At 45.5% G+C, this 18,445-nt stretch overlaps 1 protein-coding gene across 1 annotated transcript in view; it reads left to right on the top strand.

Moving 5' to 3' along the window:
- Positions 1-8,988: 8,988 nt before the first annotated feature.
- Positions 8,989-18,445, top strand: part of LOC105475836 (probable C-mannosyltransferase DPY19L2) — a 126,047-nt gene continuing 116,590 nt past the window's right edge. The window contains exon 1 of the mRNA XM_071095014.1: positions 8,989-9,053. Within this exon, the coding sequence (XP_070951115.1) occupies positions 8,990-9,053 (64 nt within the window). The 5' untranslated portion in view covers position 8,989. The remainder of the gene's footprint in view (positions 9,054-18,445) is intronic.

Here is an 18,445-nt window from a genome sequence, read left to right as displayed (position 1 = left end):
TTAGCTGGGCATGGTGGCAAACGCCTGTAGTCCCAGCTACTTGGGAGTCTGAGGCAGGAGAATTGCTTGAACCCAGGAGGTGGAGGCTGCAGTGAGTCAAGATAGCACCACTGCACTCCAGCCTGGTGACAGAGCGAAATTTCGTCTCAAAATAAATACATAAATAAATACATAAGTAAGATTACTTTTTAATATGTGGGAAGAGTCTTGTGTTTTCAAGACCAATATGACAAGTATTCCAATCCTACTAACACTCCTGAAGCATACCACTTATGAGCAGATAAGGATTGCTGATCAATCAGATAATTCAATGAGAACCAAAAGATGGGAGTTCTTCATTAGATGTCAAAGTAGACAAGTGGTATTTGTTTGACTCAACCTTCTTTGCTTTAGGAAATCACCTCTTTCCATGTGGGCTTGAGGGATCTGTCAATCATATTGCCTCACCCTCTTGGCAGATATGGAATGCCACTCAACTCAGGTGGGCCACTCAGAATAGGCCCCAACCCTCAGTCTTCAGAGCAGGCCCACATTGTCACTCCATCCTGAGGGTGGGTGGTGATGGGGTCTGTAGGAGCTGGACGATGGTCGTGATCAAGAAATCCATTGAGTAGATACTGTTATCATCCCTGCTAGATGAGAGGAAACTGGGCTCAGTGAAGGACAGTAACTTGCCTGAGTGTTCAGCGCCAGACTCAGATTTTGAATCTAGTTCTTTCTGACTCCAGAACCTTGTTCTTCACCAGTGTGAAGCACTCACGCTGGACTCACACCAGATCTTCTCCCCTCCTGCCCCAGGGAGAGCAACAGCAGACTCAGCCCTGGCAAGACGGGGCTCTGGCTTGAGAGGATCTGGGGTCCCCAATGAGAGCCCTGGCACCAGGCACAGGGCCACCTGCAGCACAGGGGAGCCTCCGCACAGCAGCCTCTCCTCCCCACCATGTTGATATCAACCTCAGTTTCCTTGCTTAGCTCTTTCATTTCCTGCTGACTAGAGCCCTATTCTGAATGCATGCCCAGCCCCCCAGCCCCGATCTCCTCCTTAACTACTGTGGGAAAAAAAAAAGTCAATATATTAATTTAATCGAGTGAAATGAGTGTTCATTTACAAAACCAGCCATGCAATCTGCTAGTCAGAATGAAGTGTATTGAAACAAACACATACGAACGCTCTCCAGAAGAAAGGAAGGGGACAGCACGCCTCTCCGGGAGGCATTGTGTTTCCAGGAAACCCACACACGGAGTCTGAGCTAAGCCACTCTGGGAGTCCAAATATGTCATAATCTGCTCCCCAGCACTCACAAAATCATATTTTCATTATGAACAGAATACGTGTTTATTATAGAAAGTCAACTGAGAAAGGAATAAAGAAGAAAAACCTCTATCATCCTACAACTCAGATATATGCGCATGTGTGAGTGTGTGTGTGTTCACAGAATCGGTGTTATACAATTATTATATACTACAAAGTATATTGCATATATATTTACAAAATCGGACACACTCTTAGCTACCTTTTGTGAAGTCATTTTTAATGTTTGGATAGTTGTATTGTTTTTATTGTTTTGTGTAGATCAATATTTTCCAAATTTGGCCGTGCTTCACAATTGTCTGGGGAGTTGAAACATTTTTGCAAATTCCTGGGCTCTTTCCTACATGTTATTGCATCAGAATTTCTAGGTTTACAAGTCTGCCTTCTTTGCTGGGCGCGGTGGCTTACACCTGAAATCCCAGCACTTTGGGAGGCTGAGATGGGTGGATCACTTGAGGTCAGGAGTTCGAGACCAGCCTGGCCAACATGGTGAAACCCCATTTCTACTAAAAATATGAAAAATTAGCCATGCATGGTGGCGGGGGCCTGTAATCCCAGCCACTAGGGAGGCTGAGACAAAAGAATTGCTTGAACCCAAGAGGTGGAGGTTGCAGTGAGCCAAGGTCGCACCATTGCACTCCAGCCTGGGCAACAATAGTAAAACTCTGTCTCTCAAAAAAGAAAAAAGAAAAAAAGAAGAAAGAAGAAGTCTGCCTTCTTATAGCTCTCCCTGGTGATTCTGAAGCAGCCCATCCTGCTGTGACCCATTTTTGGAACCAACGGTGTCCATGTGCCCTGGTAAGCAGTGAGAAGTGGCAGCAGGCGCAGGGCCACCTGCAGCACAGGGTGAGAGCTGTCATCTTGGAAGAGCCCAGGAAGGTACACCCGGCCAAGTACCCTTCCGGTTCTCTCTTTGAGGGCAGAGCAACCTCCTGGAGCTGATGGGGAGAGATGACCCTGGGAAAGAAGAAAGGCTTATTGAAATGTATAGGGACCTGGGTCTTCCTATTTGCATAAAAGGAAGGAATGTGTGACCTCATTGTGGTCATTTCTCATAAGATACAGTCTACCTCCCACTCGGTTCTTCACTTTCTACTTAATACCACCACAAATAGCCTTTTATTTTGGGTGACAGCTCTGCTTCGTTCATCTTCTTCAACTCTTTCCTAAGGGCTGGGCCCTGCTGCCTCTTCTGGGTGTCTGTTTTGAAGTGACAACTGGCATTGTGGCCACTCCAGCTGAATGTGGACAGCATCTTCAAGCACCTGACTCAAAGCCTCCCTGGAGGCTTTAGAATTACTCTAGTGACTCTGCAGCCATTTCAGTTTTATAATTCTAATGGGTACCAACATGTTCTCCCACATCTGTCACCAATCCTACCCTGACGGCCACCCCTCAGCCAACTGACCCCTCTGCCTCTGGTCTCCCTCGACTCCTCGAGGGGGTGGACCAGTCCTCATCAGGCATGTGCAGTCTGCTACCTGGGCACTCACTATTGCTCCATCCAGCTTTTCTGAGGCTATGCCTCTGACCATCCCCTTCCCAGACCCCCAAATAGTGCAGTGACACTTGTCCCAACACCCAGGGCCTGGCTGCCACACTCTCTCTAGAAGCTCTTGTCTTGTCTTCCACTGCCCTCTCCTCAAGACTGTCTGCAAGGAGGCAGGAGTGGGCCACCCTCTTTGTGTCAGGTTTGGGATAAGGGGCCCTAGGGCCACTAGTCTGATCTCAGCTTGGCTCTGTGCTCTTGCCACCCCCACACCCCCAAGCATCCAAGTCCTACCACCTGTGGGAACATTACCTTCCTGGCCCCACCCATGAGAATTGTGGCTCACCAGTGCTCAGTTACTCCACTGTCCATGCTGAGACCCAGATCCTTTTGGCTATCAGAATCATTGTCATCTTGGTGGCTCCATCTTGTGGTTCATGAACCAAACGTAGACCTTCTAACTTCCTAGCTCCTTCGGAGCAGTGGGTACAGGTGTCTACTATCCAGGAGTGGGGGGCAGGCCCAGGTTGTGTGTCTGTCTGGGGGACTCATAGGCTCTGCCATGTGACCCGCAGCCCTGACTTTCCCGGGCCTGATTCCCCAGTGATTCCTGCCACCCACTGACCCTCACTACGGGAGTCCTGCAGGGGAGCCCCCAGCATTCCAAGTCTTTTTCTGCTGTCAGGGCATTCCTCTCTAACCTTGCTCAATGAATACTGGATTCAGATCTTATTCAATGGTCTCAGACAGAGGCTGAGTAGGAAAGTGGTCCCATAGCGGTCATGACTCAAGAGATATCAGCCTAGGTCCTTCTCAGACTTCCTGATACCATTTCCATGATTAGAGAGTCTTTCTTTCTTTCTTTCTTTCTTTTTTTTTTCTGAGATGGAGTCTAGCTCTGTCTCCTGGGCTAGAGTGCAGTGGTGCGATCTCGGCTCACTGTAAGGTCCGCCTCCCGGGTTCACGCCATTCTCCTGCCTCAGCCTCCCAAGTAGCTGGGACTAAAGGCACCCGACACCATGCCCAGCTAATTTTTTTGTACTTTTAGTAGAGACATGGTTTCACCGTGGTCTTGATCTCCTGACCTCGTGATCCGCCCACCTTGGTCTCCCAAAGTGCTGGGATTACAGGCATAAGCCATCACGCCCGGCTGAGTCTTTCTTTTGAAACAGAAGCCATTGACTCTTTTGAAGTCCCCACTTAAACACAAATATTAGGTTGTATTAAAAGTAATGGCAAAAACTGCAATAGCTTTTGCACCAACCTCTAATATCTTGGGAGGAATCATGCCTTAAGCCTTTCTCAGGGGGTGACATGGGCAGCGCTGGGGTGGTGATGTATATACTAGTTGACAGGCAAAGGGAAGCAATTTCTAGTTCTTTCTGAACTAGAATTCACAGTTTATGTGTCAAGAACTGTGCTAAGCACTTTCCTATGCTTCATTTCAGTTAATTTCATTGGCATGTCACCACATACAGCTAATATCAGCATCTGCATGTTGCAGACCAGGAAAATGAGATCCAGAAAGCATAAGCAAAATGCCTAAGTCACATAGCCAGTACGTGGGGAAAGGGTTTTGAACTTGGGCTTCCTGACATCCTGCCCCGTGATGGGGGACAGCAGTGATATTTCCCTGCCTTCTTCTTTCCCTCCCCTCTTCCAAGCTGCAGCACAACATTTGCAAATTCTGCTGTCTGCATCCTTCCCTGGTCTGCTTGTGGTCTATGGCTGTTACCTCCTTTCCTGCCTGTCTTTTGCCCCTTCATCTCTCCCTGCCCCACCATCCCTCCCAGTCCCTGGCAAGTTTGCTGTGGCTTTATACCCTTTTCCTCGAGGAGAGACAAATAGTGTGTCCAAGTAGTCAGTGTTTCTGAGGAGGGTGGTGGGGCTCAGGAGGGGCTACAGGAACAGTGGCCATTACAATAGGGCTTTTAGGCCTGGACTAAGCATGGTGCACACACAATGCCTTGACTTTTGTCTCTTAATCATTTCCTGGTCCATTTGGCTGGTTCCTGCCATTGAAATCCTGTAATAAAGGGTAATTGTGCTTCTTTTCCAAATAGAATTGGGTCTGTCATTCCAAATGCAGATAGGAGCCCCGCCTTTTAGTCAGCATGTACAGTGCCACTGTCCCCGCAGCTCCGCATTCTCTCCGAACAATAGCAGCCAGGTGCTGCCAAGAGCATGACTCTGCACAGCTGGAGACCTCCAGGAGGCGCTGGGGCTTGACACCCTCTCAGGGAGCACTTGATTCCTTGCCTCACACTTGGGAATCTCTAGGCCTATCTGGGGTGGAGGGTGGACTGATGATGGAGCTCCAGGGCCAGAGACCTTAATGATCTGCCTGCATTTGCAGCCTTCCATCTCATTCCTTGAATCAGACCCTTGAGGTAGGGCGCTGGAAGCAGCTAAGCTCTCTGGAAGACGTTACCCCTTAGAACAGGGCTTCTTAACCTTCAATATGTGGGAATCATCTGGGGATCTTGTTAAAATGCAAGTCTGGATTCAGCCTGAGAGTCTGTATTTTTAATAAACTTCCAAGAAAGACCAATGTTGCTCCAGGGGCCCTGTTTTTACTAGCAAGGGCTCAGGAACTTGCTCAGTATGGTCACTTTGACCTTTAATTACTTATGTGTGGGACTAGGGCCTGAATTTCATTGTCAGGAAGAGTTCCATGCATTCATTCATTAATTCATTCATCCAATAAATATGCAAAGACTGTCTACTATTGTTTTGGAGTGATAATGCCACAGGGATGAAGATAGAATACACCTGATTGTAACTGTCAGTGGTGGAAGCAGGCAATTAAGCTGATAACTAGGTATAGTGCATCAGGTGAGATAAGTGAAGTGATAGAGGAAGTACTTCCCAGGAGCAGGATCCTTGAAAAATACATCTGTTGCTGAAAAAAGCGGAGGTAGCGGGAGCCAGGAGAACAGAGGAAAAGGGAGAGCCAATGGTCTGCTGAGCCTTGATGGAGCAGTAAGTACAGAAAGGGGAAAGGGAACTGACATGGCCTGCTGGGGTCCTGTAACTTGGTACTTCCCACGGGACCTGGGTTTTCCTGTTAGTTGCGCATGCAGGGAGAGTTTGCCTGGCTCTGCTCAGTTTAAATTCTTCTCTCGTTACTCCCTTCCTCCCTCATTCACCATTCCTAGGGTCCTCAGAGGATGTTACCTGGAAGCTCCATAGATCCAACCCTTTCAGCTTTCAGTGGTTTTAAGCAATAAGACAAGATGGTCCCATGGTTTCACTGAGGTTTCATTGAACATCCCATGAAACAATCCATTTCTGACTATTGTGGCCCTTGCACAATTCCAGGGGTAGGACCTGGGGACAACATAAATGACACTCCCACTGACAAATTATCCCTCCTTTTTTTTTTTTTTTAACCAGTGCCCATTTTCATCAGGCCTCTACCCAGGAATCTTTGAGTTCCTTGGAGCAGCCTGATGGTAGGGTGAATCTTAGGGTAATGTGAACTCAAATATGACACCACTATGTTTTAAAATATTAAGTAATTTAATTCTTACAAGAAGATCCTGACAGGCAGTATTATTGTTTCTACTTTACATTTGAGCAAAGGGAGGCACACACAGATAGATAAGCACTGCAAGTTTCCTAGCATCACTGGGCTGGTGGTGGCCAGCGTGCCAAGGCTCCCCTTAGCTGACAGGGTGAGGACAGTCCTCTAGTTCCAAGAGCACTGGGCTGGGGTGGGAAGCCAGATTCCAGTCTCAACTCTCTGCTTGTTGGGAAATTTACTCATTTCTCTGGGCCTCAGTCTTCTCTTTAAAGTTCAGTGATCAGTTCAGTTAGGGGCTGACAATAAAGCCCCTTTGCTGCACTCAGGGGAAGTTGAATGATGAGGAGCCTGCTTTGTTCCCCACTACTTCCTGCCACCTTGTCTTCCTGTCTCCTGTCTAGGCTGTTTCTGAAGGCTGTTCCTGGCTTGCCCCACCTAGTCCAGCTGTCTTGGCATTCATCTCTGTTATGGTTTGGATGTTTGTCCCCTCCAAATCTCATGGTGAAATGTAATCCCCAGTGTTGGAGGTAGGGGCCTGGTGGGAGGTGGCTTAGCTCTATCCACTTGGTGAAGCGTGAGTTCTTGCTCTGGTAGTTCATGTGAGATCTGGGTGTTTAAAACAGTGTGGTACCTCCATATCTCTGTTGCTCCTGCTCTGACCATGTGTCACATTGGCTCCCCATTCACCTTTCACCATGGTGTAAGCTCCCTGAGGCCTCCCCAGAAGTGGATGCCAGCACCATGCTTCATATAAAGCCTGCAGAACCATGAGCCAATTGAACCTTTTTTCTCTATAAGTTAGCCAGCCTCAGGTACTTTTTTATAGCAATGCAAGAATGGCATAACACAAAATTAGTACTGAGGAGTGGGGCATTGCAATAAAGGTACCTAAAAATGTGGATCCAGCATTGGAACTGGGTAATGGGCAGAGACTGGAAGAATTTGGAGGTTTCAGAAGAAGACAGGAAGATGAAGGAAAGTTTGCAACTTGTAGACCGGTTAAATGGTTGTGACCAAAATGCTGATAGAGATATTGAAGTCCAGGCTGATGAGGTCTCAGATGGAAATGATGTTATTAGGAACTGGAGTAAAGTCACCCATGTTATGCTTTAGTAAAGAGCTTGGCTGCATTTTGTCCAGGTCTTAAGGCTCTGTGGAAGTTTCAACTTAAGAGTGATGACCTAGGGTATCTGGCAGTAGAAATTTCTAAGCAGCAAAGCGTTCAAGAAGTGGCCTAGTTGCTTCAAACGGCCAATGCTTATATGTGCGAGCAAAGAAATGACCTGAAACTGGACCTTATATTTAAAAGGGAAGCAGAGTGTAAGAGTTTGGAAAATTTTCATGCTGGCTGATATGGTTAGGCTGTGTCCTCACCCAAATCTCATCTTGAATTCCCATGTGTTGTGAGAGACACCCAGTGTGAGATAATTGAATCATGGGGGGATGTCTTTCCTGTGCTGTTCTCGGGATAGTGAGTAAGTCTCATGAGACCTGATCATTTTCTAAAGAGGAGTTCTCTCTCTCTCTCTTTGCCTGCTACCAGCCATGTAAGACAAAACTTGCTCCTCCTTGCCTTCCACCATGATTGTGAGGCCTCCTCAGCCATGTGGAACTGCAAGTCCATTAAATCCTTTTTCCTGTATAGATCACTCAGTCTCAGGTATGTCTCTATCAGCAGCATGAAAACAGACAAATACACAGGCCACATAGCAGGAAACAAAATCATTTTCAGGACAGAAGTTCAAGCAGGCTGTGGAGTAACCACTTGCTAGGGAGATTAGCCTGACCTAAACGGAGCCAAATGTTAATATCTAAGACAATGGGAAAAAGGCCGTGAAGGCACTTTAGAAGTCTTGGGGCAGTCCCTTCCATCATAGGCCCAGAGACCTCAGAGAAAAGTGGCTTAGGGGGCCAGGCCCAGGGCCTTGCTTCCCTGTGCTGCCACACTGCTCCCTGCATCCTGGCCACTCTGGCTTCAGCCATGACTCAAAGGGGCCAAGGTACAGCTTGCGCTGCAGCTCTAGAGGGTTCAAGTCATGCCTCGGCAGTTGTCACATGATGTTAAGTCTTCAGATGCTCAGAATGTAAGCATGAATGAGGCTTCCACCTAGATTTCAGAGGATTATGGAAGAGCTTGGGTCCCCAGGCAGAAGCCTGTTGCAGCCCAACAGAGAAACTCTACTAGGGCAATAGCAGGGAGAAATGTGGGATTGGAGCCTCTACACAGAGTCCCCACTGGGACACTGCCTAGTGGATCTATGGGAAGGGGGCCACTGCCTTCCAGACCACAGAATGGTAGATTGGAAGCTTGTAAACTTTGCTTGGAAAAGCCACAAGCACTCCACTCCAACCCTTGAGAACAGCCATGTGTGCTGTACCCTGCAAAGCCACAGGGGTGGGTCTGCTCAAGGTCTTGGGAGCCCACCCCTCATACCAGGGTGTGGGACATGAAGTCAAAGGAGATTATTTTGGAGCTTTAAAATGCGATGACTGTCCTGCTTGGTTTTAGACTTGTGTGATGCCTATTGCCCCTTTCTTTTGGTGAATTTCTTTCTTTTGGAATGGGAATGTTTACCCAATGCTTGTACCACCATTGTATCTTGGAAGCAAATAACTTGTCTTTGATTTTGCAGGCTCATGGTGGAAGGAGAATGAGTCTCTGATGAGACTTAGGACTTTGGACTTGATGCTGGAAATATTTGAGACTTTGGGGAACTACTGGAAAGGTATGATTGTATTTTGTAACGTGAGAGGGACATGATATTTGGGGGCCAGAGATGAAATGATATGGCTTAGATGTCTGTCCCCTCCAAATCTCATGTTGAAATGTAATCCCCAGTGTTGTAGATGGGGCCTAGTGGGAGATGTTTGTGTCATGGGAGTGGATCCCTCCTGACTGTTTTAGCCCCATCCCCTGATGATGAGTGAGTTCTTGCTCTGGTAGTTCACGTGAGATCTGGTTGTTTAAAAGAGTGTGGTGCCTTCTCCCTCTCTCTCTCTTGCCATGTGACGTGCTGGCTCCCTGTCACCTTCTGCCATTATTGTAAGATTTGTGAGGCCCTCAGCAGAAGCAAATGCCAGCATCATGCTTCCTGTAAAGCCTGCAGAACCATGAGCCAATTAAATCTCTTTTATCTGTAAGTTACCCAGCCCCAGATACTTCTTTATATCAATGCAAGAATGGTCTAATATAATCTCACTTGCCACCTCTACTACTAAGCCATTCACAACCTCTGCTTTCAGAGATCCATCTATCCATTCATCTACCCTTCCTTTCATCCATCCATCCATCCATCCATCCATCTATCCATCCATCCATCTTACCCACTTCTTCCTGATTAAGCTGTCAAATTAGGCCACGCTGTTTTTTCATGTCTAGATGAGATGAATTTAAAGCTCTAGTCCAAGGATTCTGAAGTATCTAGAGCTTCACAAGATTTTCATAAATTCCTGGGGGGCTTATTAATTGTGGTCACTTCTGGCTCCAGCCTCCTTATTCTGAGGAAATTCAGTCTAGGGATCACCATGCTTGTTGCTCATGTCTTCTCTTCCCTGTTCTGCACACCATTAACTCAGTTATAGAACTCAGCCATTTTTCTTAACATTCACCAGTGCAACCGTTTACATAAGGCATTTACATTGTGAATATATCTTGTAGGTATGGAATAATTTTAGCTCAGAAAAGGAAATCTCAGTGTTACATATTACTATACCTAAATATCCCATGGTCATTTCCACAACTTGAGCTCATCTCACCTCATACTTGATTCCTTTCCTAAAATGAAATCTGATGACAGCTGTTAAAATAAGATACATATTTTTTTTCCTGGCTCCAAATGTATTCAACAGGAATTTATTTTAGAGTGGTCCAAAAACTGAGCCAGGCACTATACCAGGGGCTGGGGATATTGATGAGTCACGTCTGACTCATCCCTGGCTCCAAGAAATCTACAGTACAGTGGGGTGACAGTCACATGACTAGGTAAGTGCAGAAGGTGTTCTGGGTGTGCGCACGGTACAGAGGCAGCTCAGAGGGAGGAGGAGTCTGCTCTCCCTCTTGGGTCCAAAACTGCTTTGATATTTGAATTAAGTCTTGAAGGTAGGTATTCATCAGGCAGATGACAAGAAGAAGTGATTTCTAGGCACAGAGAGCAGCCTGGACTAAGGTACAAAAGTATGCTGGTAAATGTTCACGTACCTGTTCTTGAAAAAGAAAAAGCCTAGTGTCTGCTTATTTGTAGTGACTTCTTCTGATTTCCGCAGTGTAAATATTCCCATCCAGGTTGATTTCAGGCTACCAAAGCAATATCACTGAATGCAATGTTGGGAAGGGATGTGCACCCTTGGTCTACATGAGCTGGTAAAAGCCCGTGCCCACACCACTGAATGCAGAAGAGCTGAACACAGAGGGTGCTAAATTTTGCCCATAGAATGTAACTTCCTAAAGTCAGGGACTTTTGGTCTTTGGTTTACTGTTCCCTACCACTCTTAACAGTAGTCTGGGATGGAACTGGCACTTGATAAATATTTGTTAAATGAATGAATGAATGGATGGAGGCTGTTATAAGGCCTATAATGTGTGTAGACTTTTGCCCCAAGGGTATAGGAAGTCAGGGAACATTGCTAGAGGTAAGAAGGGCCCCGAAGAGTTTGGAGGTTTACATGGATTGTTGTGAAAGCAGTGGGGAAGTGGAGGAGTGCAGTGAGGTGAGACTGGTGACAGTCAGAAGACTACTGCAATAATCCTAGCAGTAGTTTATTATGTCTGATAGGAGAGGGTGTGTGGGAATGGAGAAAAGGTAAAGATTTTAAACAGGATCTGATGTCATCAAATTTGCATTTTAGACTAATCACTTTGCAGTACTGTGAATCACTGGGCCTTTATGTCCCTCCTCCCTTGAATTGTTCTGTTGTTTCACTTGAATCGTTTCAACGTCTAATCCACGCTTCACTGGTGTTTGCCTCCACTTGGTTATGCAGGACACTTTCTCCCCATGGTTTCCAGAGGCTGTCATTGATGAAAAGTCCTGTCTGCTACCATACTGTGGCAGCCCTGTCATGGAGTAGACCTTCTTCCTGCCAGTGTTGTGGGACTCATTTCCCCAGAACCTTGACCTTAAATGCTAAATAGAGTGGTGCATGCAACATCTTTCCTTTATCAATGATAGAAACAGTAGGTGCAATGAGAGGCAGCAAGGGGCAGGTCCTCAGGAGTGGTTGGTCTCTCCCGCCAAAGTCCTGTCTTCTGCAAGTGGGCTTGGTGCAAGCAGGCAGTTTGTTGCTCTGGGCCACCCCCATTCAGGCCTTTGGAAATTTGAGGGTCAGCAGCACCTCTTTCTCCATCTGTGTTATATTTTGTCACAGGGGGACAGAGTAGTCCTAATGCCTCACAGATTTCTAGTGATCCTGCCTGCCTGCCCCCAGGGTTTAAATGGAAGTCCATGGAAACTGACTCAGGGGACAAACACAGTGACGAAGACCACAATACTGTGGGAGCTGCCCCTCTTATTTTGAGGAGAAGGTTTGTCTTACTGGGCCAATCTCATGCACCCAGCTCCTTCTTCCCTTAGTGGGAGGTTTCTCTCTTCTGCCGAAAGCAAGCTCACTCATCCCCCCGTTTCTGCTGGACAAGCGTAGACACTGCTGTGTCCAGTGGTGCATCCTGCTGAGGGTCATGCTAGATGTTGAGTGCAGCTCTGTGTCCAGATCTCATTCCCTTTCCTTGACTTTGGGGCTTACTTTTTGCAGGTTGACCCTCAACCTTTCTTGGTCAGGAATGCTGAAATTCCCAACTTTGTTTTTCTCCTTACTTGGGTTAGAGTTACTTAGGTCAGGCTAAGGGAGAGACTAATAGGCCAGACGGGAGTAACAGAGGGCTGTGTGGTGCAGAGTGGGGCTGCCGCCTGGTCCCTCCCTCCCCAGGGCTGGCTTTCTGGTGAAGGGGGAGCAGAGGTTTTAGACCCTTCCTAACTCTCACTTTTGGCTACCACTGAGAGGGCCTACATCCCCACATTCCTGGGACTTTGAAACCTGCTGACTTCTTGCTCTTCAATAAAGAAAATTCACCAGGGGTTTATTTAATAACAGTCCACTATCCCACTGTGCCTGCAGATTATTTGGCGATTTGGCTAGTTGAACTGTCAATCTTAGATTCCTCTCGTTTGATTTCCTCCCTAGCGTCATTGTTTTTTGGGGAGACTCAGATACTTCAGTATAGTATAGCTTTCCATGTTATAAATTTTAAAGACTGAAAGTTTTTAATAATACTGGCTGGACTTTCTCCATTTAGGGTAGGCATACCTCATTACTTTATTTATTCTACAGATTTTGGAGTTCCCCCTTTTCCATAGGTGAGCTTGGAACTGAGTGCCAAACTGTTTTAGACTTATCCTGAAAGGCTGGGAGTACAATGCCACAGACGCCACTGAGCAGGGGAGCCGATTGCTTTATAATTTCTTAAGAGAGATTGCTTCTTAAGGAAGCTATAGTTCTATTCATGTCCCCAGTGACCCATTATTTATTTCCAGAGCAAAAATCAATCATCCCTGTTGCTCCTGGGGTGATACGGGAAATCTTCAGGAAGAAAGATGACACTGCTTCACAGCTATGACAGTTGTGAGTCATGGGGACTTGGATGTGTTTCCAATGGACCCTCTAATGTTGCTGGCCAGTAGGCATTGCCCCAGGCCTGCCTTCCTTGGGCTGAGGACTTGGCCTGGCCAATTGCCTGTTCCCTCCAGCTGCTGGCTTCTGAGCTCCAAATAGCCTCAAGCCTTTACTGAAGATAGAAACAGGAGGTGCAATGAGAGGCAGCAAGTACCAGGACTTGTGAGGCATCAACTGGGATATCCTATCTCACATGGCACTCCACATCTACCACGCTTTCCACCTGCCACTTTGCCATCCTCTCCAGGGCTTGGCTTGGGAATAAGCCTTCTCACCATCCCTCCTCCCATCTGCTCTGTTTTGGAGGTTCAGTCCACAAAGCTTTTGGCTCTTAAAACTCTGTCAGGACAGTCAGTCCCTTTCTTAGAGACATTCATTGGCTTTGATGATTAGGGTTCTGGGTGCCTATGTTACAGCAGCCCATGTTTATGGGTACTTGTACTCAGAGCCTCTTTCACCTTTGCTTAGAAGGGTCTTATTCAGGCCTCAACGTCCCACAGTGGAAGGGCTCGGTCTTGCTCCTGGATGGAAAGATGACACTGAGGCCTGACTTTAGTTCTCCCATCCCCAGAAGAGGAGAAAGTCAAAATCTTTTTTTTTTTTTTTTTTTTTAACCAGCACCATGATTTCCTTGAAGATCTCCCATGTGGTCTAAAGAATTTTTCAATTTGGCAGGGGTTTTGCTGCAGGAAACTTTTTTTCTAACCGTAACCTCCAAACCTCATAGTAACCTAAAGAATATCCCAATAATTCACCTAGCTTAGTCTCCTTTCTCCTTAAAGTGCAAATCTTGCAAAACTATCTAGTGCTTATTCATACCCTTTTCCCAAAGTTTGTAGCTCAAGGCATCTGCTATTTTAGGTAGGAAGAGGAGAAGCCCATATGATCACGGTTTTCTGGATCACTTGTCACAGTCTCATTATGCAGTTGTGCAAATGAGTTGTTTCAATCAGGCAAGGCACAGTGACCTTGACCACCCAAGTCAGGTCAAGGAAAAAGGGGCTTATTATAAACATAGACATGGAAAGAAAGCACTGAACAATGGACAGGTTCCACAATATCTCCGTGAATAGTTTCCTCCAAGCTGTGCATTCTGCCTCCTGTCCCTCTGCTATCCTCTTATCATTTGCATGTCTCTCTACAACTGTGCCATTGTGCTTTCTCCATGAGCTGACTTCCTCCCTTTACTCACGGCTCCTGCTGTCTTATGGTTTTGAGATGGTTCATTGTGACTTATCTCATTTGAATTCTACATCATGAACTTTGGGTTTTAATTCCCATTAACTGGCTTATCTCTCAGCCATAATGTGCCGACGAATCTATGGGCGTCCACCTCTGCCTCATCTGTTTTGGTTGGCAGGTGGAGGCCATGTGGGACCAAACGTTGGTCCATGTATCCAGGGCTATGCAGGGCATTGTCCCTCAGTAGGGACTACAAAGTATGGCAAGCACACTGAAGTGGATTCATCCCAACATTAGTTTTGTTATGATGAAGGTTGGAGCTTTTCTCTCTCCTTTTCAAATAAAGGCAGGGAAGGAAGGTGGGTCTGAAAGGCAGGTGGACTCTGGGCATTACTGTGGGCACAAACTTCCCTTAGGAAGAGCCTGGTGATTTGTGAGGAAATGACCTCATTGTTAAATAGAAGAATGCATCCAGGATTCTTATTATGTCTGCTGAGAATGACCCTTCATGGACTCTGCAATCTGAAGCAGGTGGGGAGAGAGGTCGGGAAGGGCTGTTTCTCCTGTAACTCTCACCCAAGCTTGCCCAAAGGCGACCATACGACTGGCGTTCATGGGCTAGTCAGAAGAGAGAAACGTAGTGCCCCTCTGTCTTATACCTGCTAAGGATGCTAAGAGCGGGCGTGTCTTGAGAAACAGTACATAGACTCTGGATGGGGAATAAAGGGAAAGATCTCTAGAGATCAAGAAAAGAGCTGCACAAAAAGAAAACACATTTTCGGTGGGGAGCTGTTTCCTTCCATGTGGCGGGGTGATTATTTTAGCCTCTGGAAAGAAGCTCCCTCACTCCTACCAGGGAAGAAAGAGGGGCTTAAGCTGCTTGGATTGAATGTGGAAAGATTTTACTGAGCATGCTCAGCTCAGCCTGGCCCTCTTTTTCGTGGGGGGAGCTGTCCCTAGGGTCAGAAGTTTCTTCTGTGGCTCTGGATCTCCTGAGCAGTTCACTTCCTGCCACAGGAAACCTGTCCTGCATCAGGGTTTCCAGGGATCTTCTGGGTGTATCAGGCAGGATACGCTAACCGGTGAAACAAACAACTTGCAAACATTCCATAGCTGAACAAAAATAAATGTTTGTTTCTCACTTATGTCACTGTTCAATGAGGATTGGTGGTAAAGAAACAGTCTCTATTCCATGCAGTAATGCTGAGACCTAGTGTTCTTCCTTCTGGTGGCTTTGCCCTCTTCTAAGCCCTGAGAGTCCTCTTCATTCAGCTTGCAAATGAGGGGAGGCTGTGAAAGCGTGAAACACACTTGGGAAATTTTTATGGACCATTAGGAGAGTGCACAGAATTTTTTTCCATATTCCATTGGCCAAAATTCAATCACATGAACAGAGTTAACCATAAGGGAGGCTGAGAAAGATATAGCATAGCTGTGCCCAGAAGAGGGGACAAAGACAGACATGGGTGAACAGTAGCTGTTAATGCCACAGTGGGGAAGATCAGTTCTAGAGTTCACTGTTAGCAGGCTTTCTTGCCTGTAGGCACAAGCTACATTTGTTAGTAATAAGGGTGTTGTTTTAGTCTCTTCTCTGTTCTCTTTATTTTATAATCTGTTCAAGATGCTCATGAGGAAAAAAGAAGTGATATTTGGACGTCTCAACTCCAACATTTTGTGCATGGCCTGGGAACATTGAGAAATATAACAAAGCAGTTGAATAAGAAATCGGGATATATTTTGGACATTAATTTTCTTTGAACTTTTAATTACAAGGTGAAGAGAATATGATTTTGGATTTTAACTCCTTTGGGGTTTAATATCTTTGTACGTTAATCATTGAACCATTTAATTTTAATTTCAGAAAATTCATGACGAGAAGGAGTTTATATTCTAATTTGGAACATCTTGTAATTGGTATTTTATTGCTGGAGTATCTTTTTTTGTCATTTTTTTTTTTCTTATTATACTTTAAGTTCTGGGATACATGTGCAGAATGCGCAGGTTTGTTACATAGGTATACACATGCCATGGTGGTTTGCTACACCCATCAACCCGTCATCTGCATTAGGTATTTCTCCTAATGCTATCCCTCCCCTAGCCTTCCAACTGCTGACAGGCCCCAGTGTGTGACATTCCCCTCCCTGTGTCCATGTATTCTCATTGTTCAGCTGACACTTATGAGTGAGGACATGCAGTGTTTGGTTTTCTGTTCCTGTGTTAGTTTGCTGAGAATGATGGTTTCCAGCTTCATCCATGTCCCTGCAAAGGACATGAATTCATCCTTTTTTATGGTTGCATAGTATTCCATGGCGCATATGTGCCACATTTTCTTTATCCAGTCTAACATTGATGGGAATTTGGGTTGGTTCCAACTCTTTGCTATTGTGAATAGTGCTGCAATAAACAAATGTGTGCATGTGTCTTTATAGTAGAATGATTTATAATCCTTTGGGTATATACCCAGTAATGGGATTGCTGGGTCAAATGGTATTACTGGTTCTAGATCCTTGAGGAATTGCCACATTGTCTTCCACAGTGGTTGAACTAATTTACACTCCCACCAAAGTGTAAAAGCATTCCTATTTTTCTACAGCCTCTCCAGCATCTGTTGTTTCCTGGCTTTTTAATGACTGCCATTCTAACTGGCGTGAGATGGTATCTCATTGTGGTTTTGATTTGCCTTTCTCTAATGAGCATTGATGATGACCTTTTTTCATATGTTTGTTGGCCACATAAATGTCTTCTTTTGAGAAGTGTCTGTTCATATCCTTCACCCACTTTTTGATGGGGGTGTTTTATTCTTATAAATTTGTTTTAAGTTCTTTGTAGATTCTGGATACTAGCCCTTTGTTAGATGGATAGATTGCAAAAATTTTCTCCCATTCTGTAGGTTGCCTGCTCACTCTGATGTTAGTTTCTTTTGCTGTGCAGATGCTCTCTAGTTTAATTAGATCCCATTTGTCAATTTTTGCTTCTGTTGCCATTGCTTTTGGTGTTTTAGTCATGAAGTCTTTGCCCATGCCTATGTCCTAATGGTATTGCCTAGGTTTTCTTCTAGGGGTTTTATGGTTTTAGGTCTTACATTGAAGTTTTTAATCCATCTTGAGTTAATTTTTGTATAAGGTGTAAGGAACAGGTCCACTTTCAGTTTTCTGCATATGGCTAGCCTCTTTCCCCAACATAATACATTAAATAGGGAATCCTTTTCCCATTGGTTGTTTTTGTCAGGTTTGTCAAAGATCAGATGGTTGTAGATGTGTGGCATTATTTCTGAGGCCTCTGTTCTGTTCCATAGGTTTATATATCTGTTTTGGTACACAGTACCATGCTGTTTTGGTTACTGTAGCCTTGTAGTATAGTTTGAAGTTAGGTAGCGTGATGCCTCCTTGCTGTAGTATCTTAATGTTGTCATTGAATTTTGCTGTAGAACATACGATGGTCTATATTTAGAGTGACCATATAATTTATCACTCAAACTAGATAGTTTTGAGAGAGAAAGGAGGCTATATTAATGATTTTGCTGGGATAACAGGCAAAAACCTGGACTGTCTTGGGTGCATTGGTGTTTATGGTCACCTCAGTTACATTGGGCAATTCGGAATAGCATACTTTGGAAAGAGAAATGGAATAAGGAATGGATTTGCAGTCTTTTAGAAATTTAATTAGTAAATTTTCTGACCCACATTAGAGCTCCCTGGGGATGAATTTTAACTTGTCCACTGATGTTCCCAAAAGTATCTACAGAGAAGCTGTATGAGTTAGGGTCCATCCAGGCAAGGAAAGAGAAACCACACTAGGTATTTCAGATAGACAGACTCAATGCAGGGAACTTATCCCATGGCTATTGGAGGACTGAAAGAGCAGGAAAGAGGAGTAACATAGAAATTCTAACTGCAGAAAGCTGCTAATATTCCTAAGACTGGAGGAACAAAAAGTAAAGGGTAGAATTGTCCTGAGAGTTCAGAAGAGGCCCCGGGGCTGATGCTGGGACTCTGGGGGTGAGCTCCATGCAACTGAGGACTAATAGTGCCTGGATGCTGCTAGTAACTGAGAAGATGGCAAGGCTGGGGCTTGGAGGAAGAACTGCCCGCTGCCATCCCTGACCTCCCCCCTGCAATTATGTTCTTGCTTGCTTCTAGTCTCCTGCCTATCTCCTTTTGGCAGACAGTAAGTCAATGATTGAGGTAGTCTGAGAAATTTGGTTTGCAAAGTACTTGCCCCACCATCAAGAGAAGGGAATAGAAAGGTGGCTTTGGAGCTGAGAAACAAT

Source organism: Macaca nemestrina, chromosome 4 (genome assembly GCF_043159975.1).
Source record: "Macaca nemestrina isolate mMacNem1 chromosome 4, mMacNem.hap1, whole genome shotgun sequence".
In the NCBI taxonomy this organism is placed as follows: Eukaryota; Metazoa; Chordata; class Mammalia; order Primates; family Cercopithecidae; genus Macaca; species Macaca nemestrina.
Note: the sequence above shows the minus strand (reverse complement) of the source record. Positions and strands in the feature narration are given on the sequence as shown.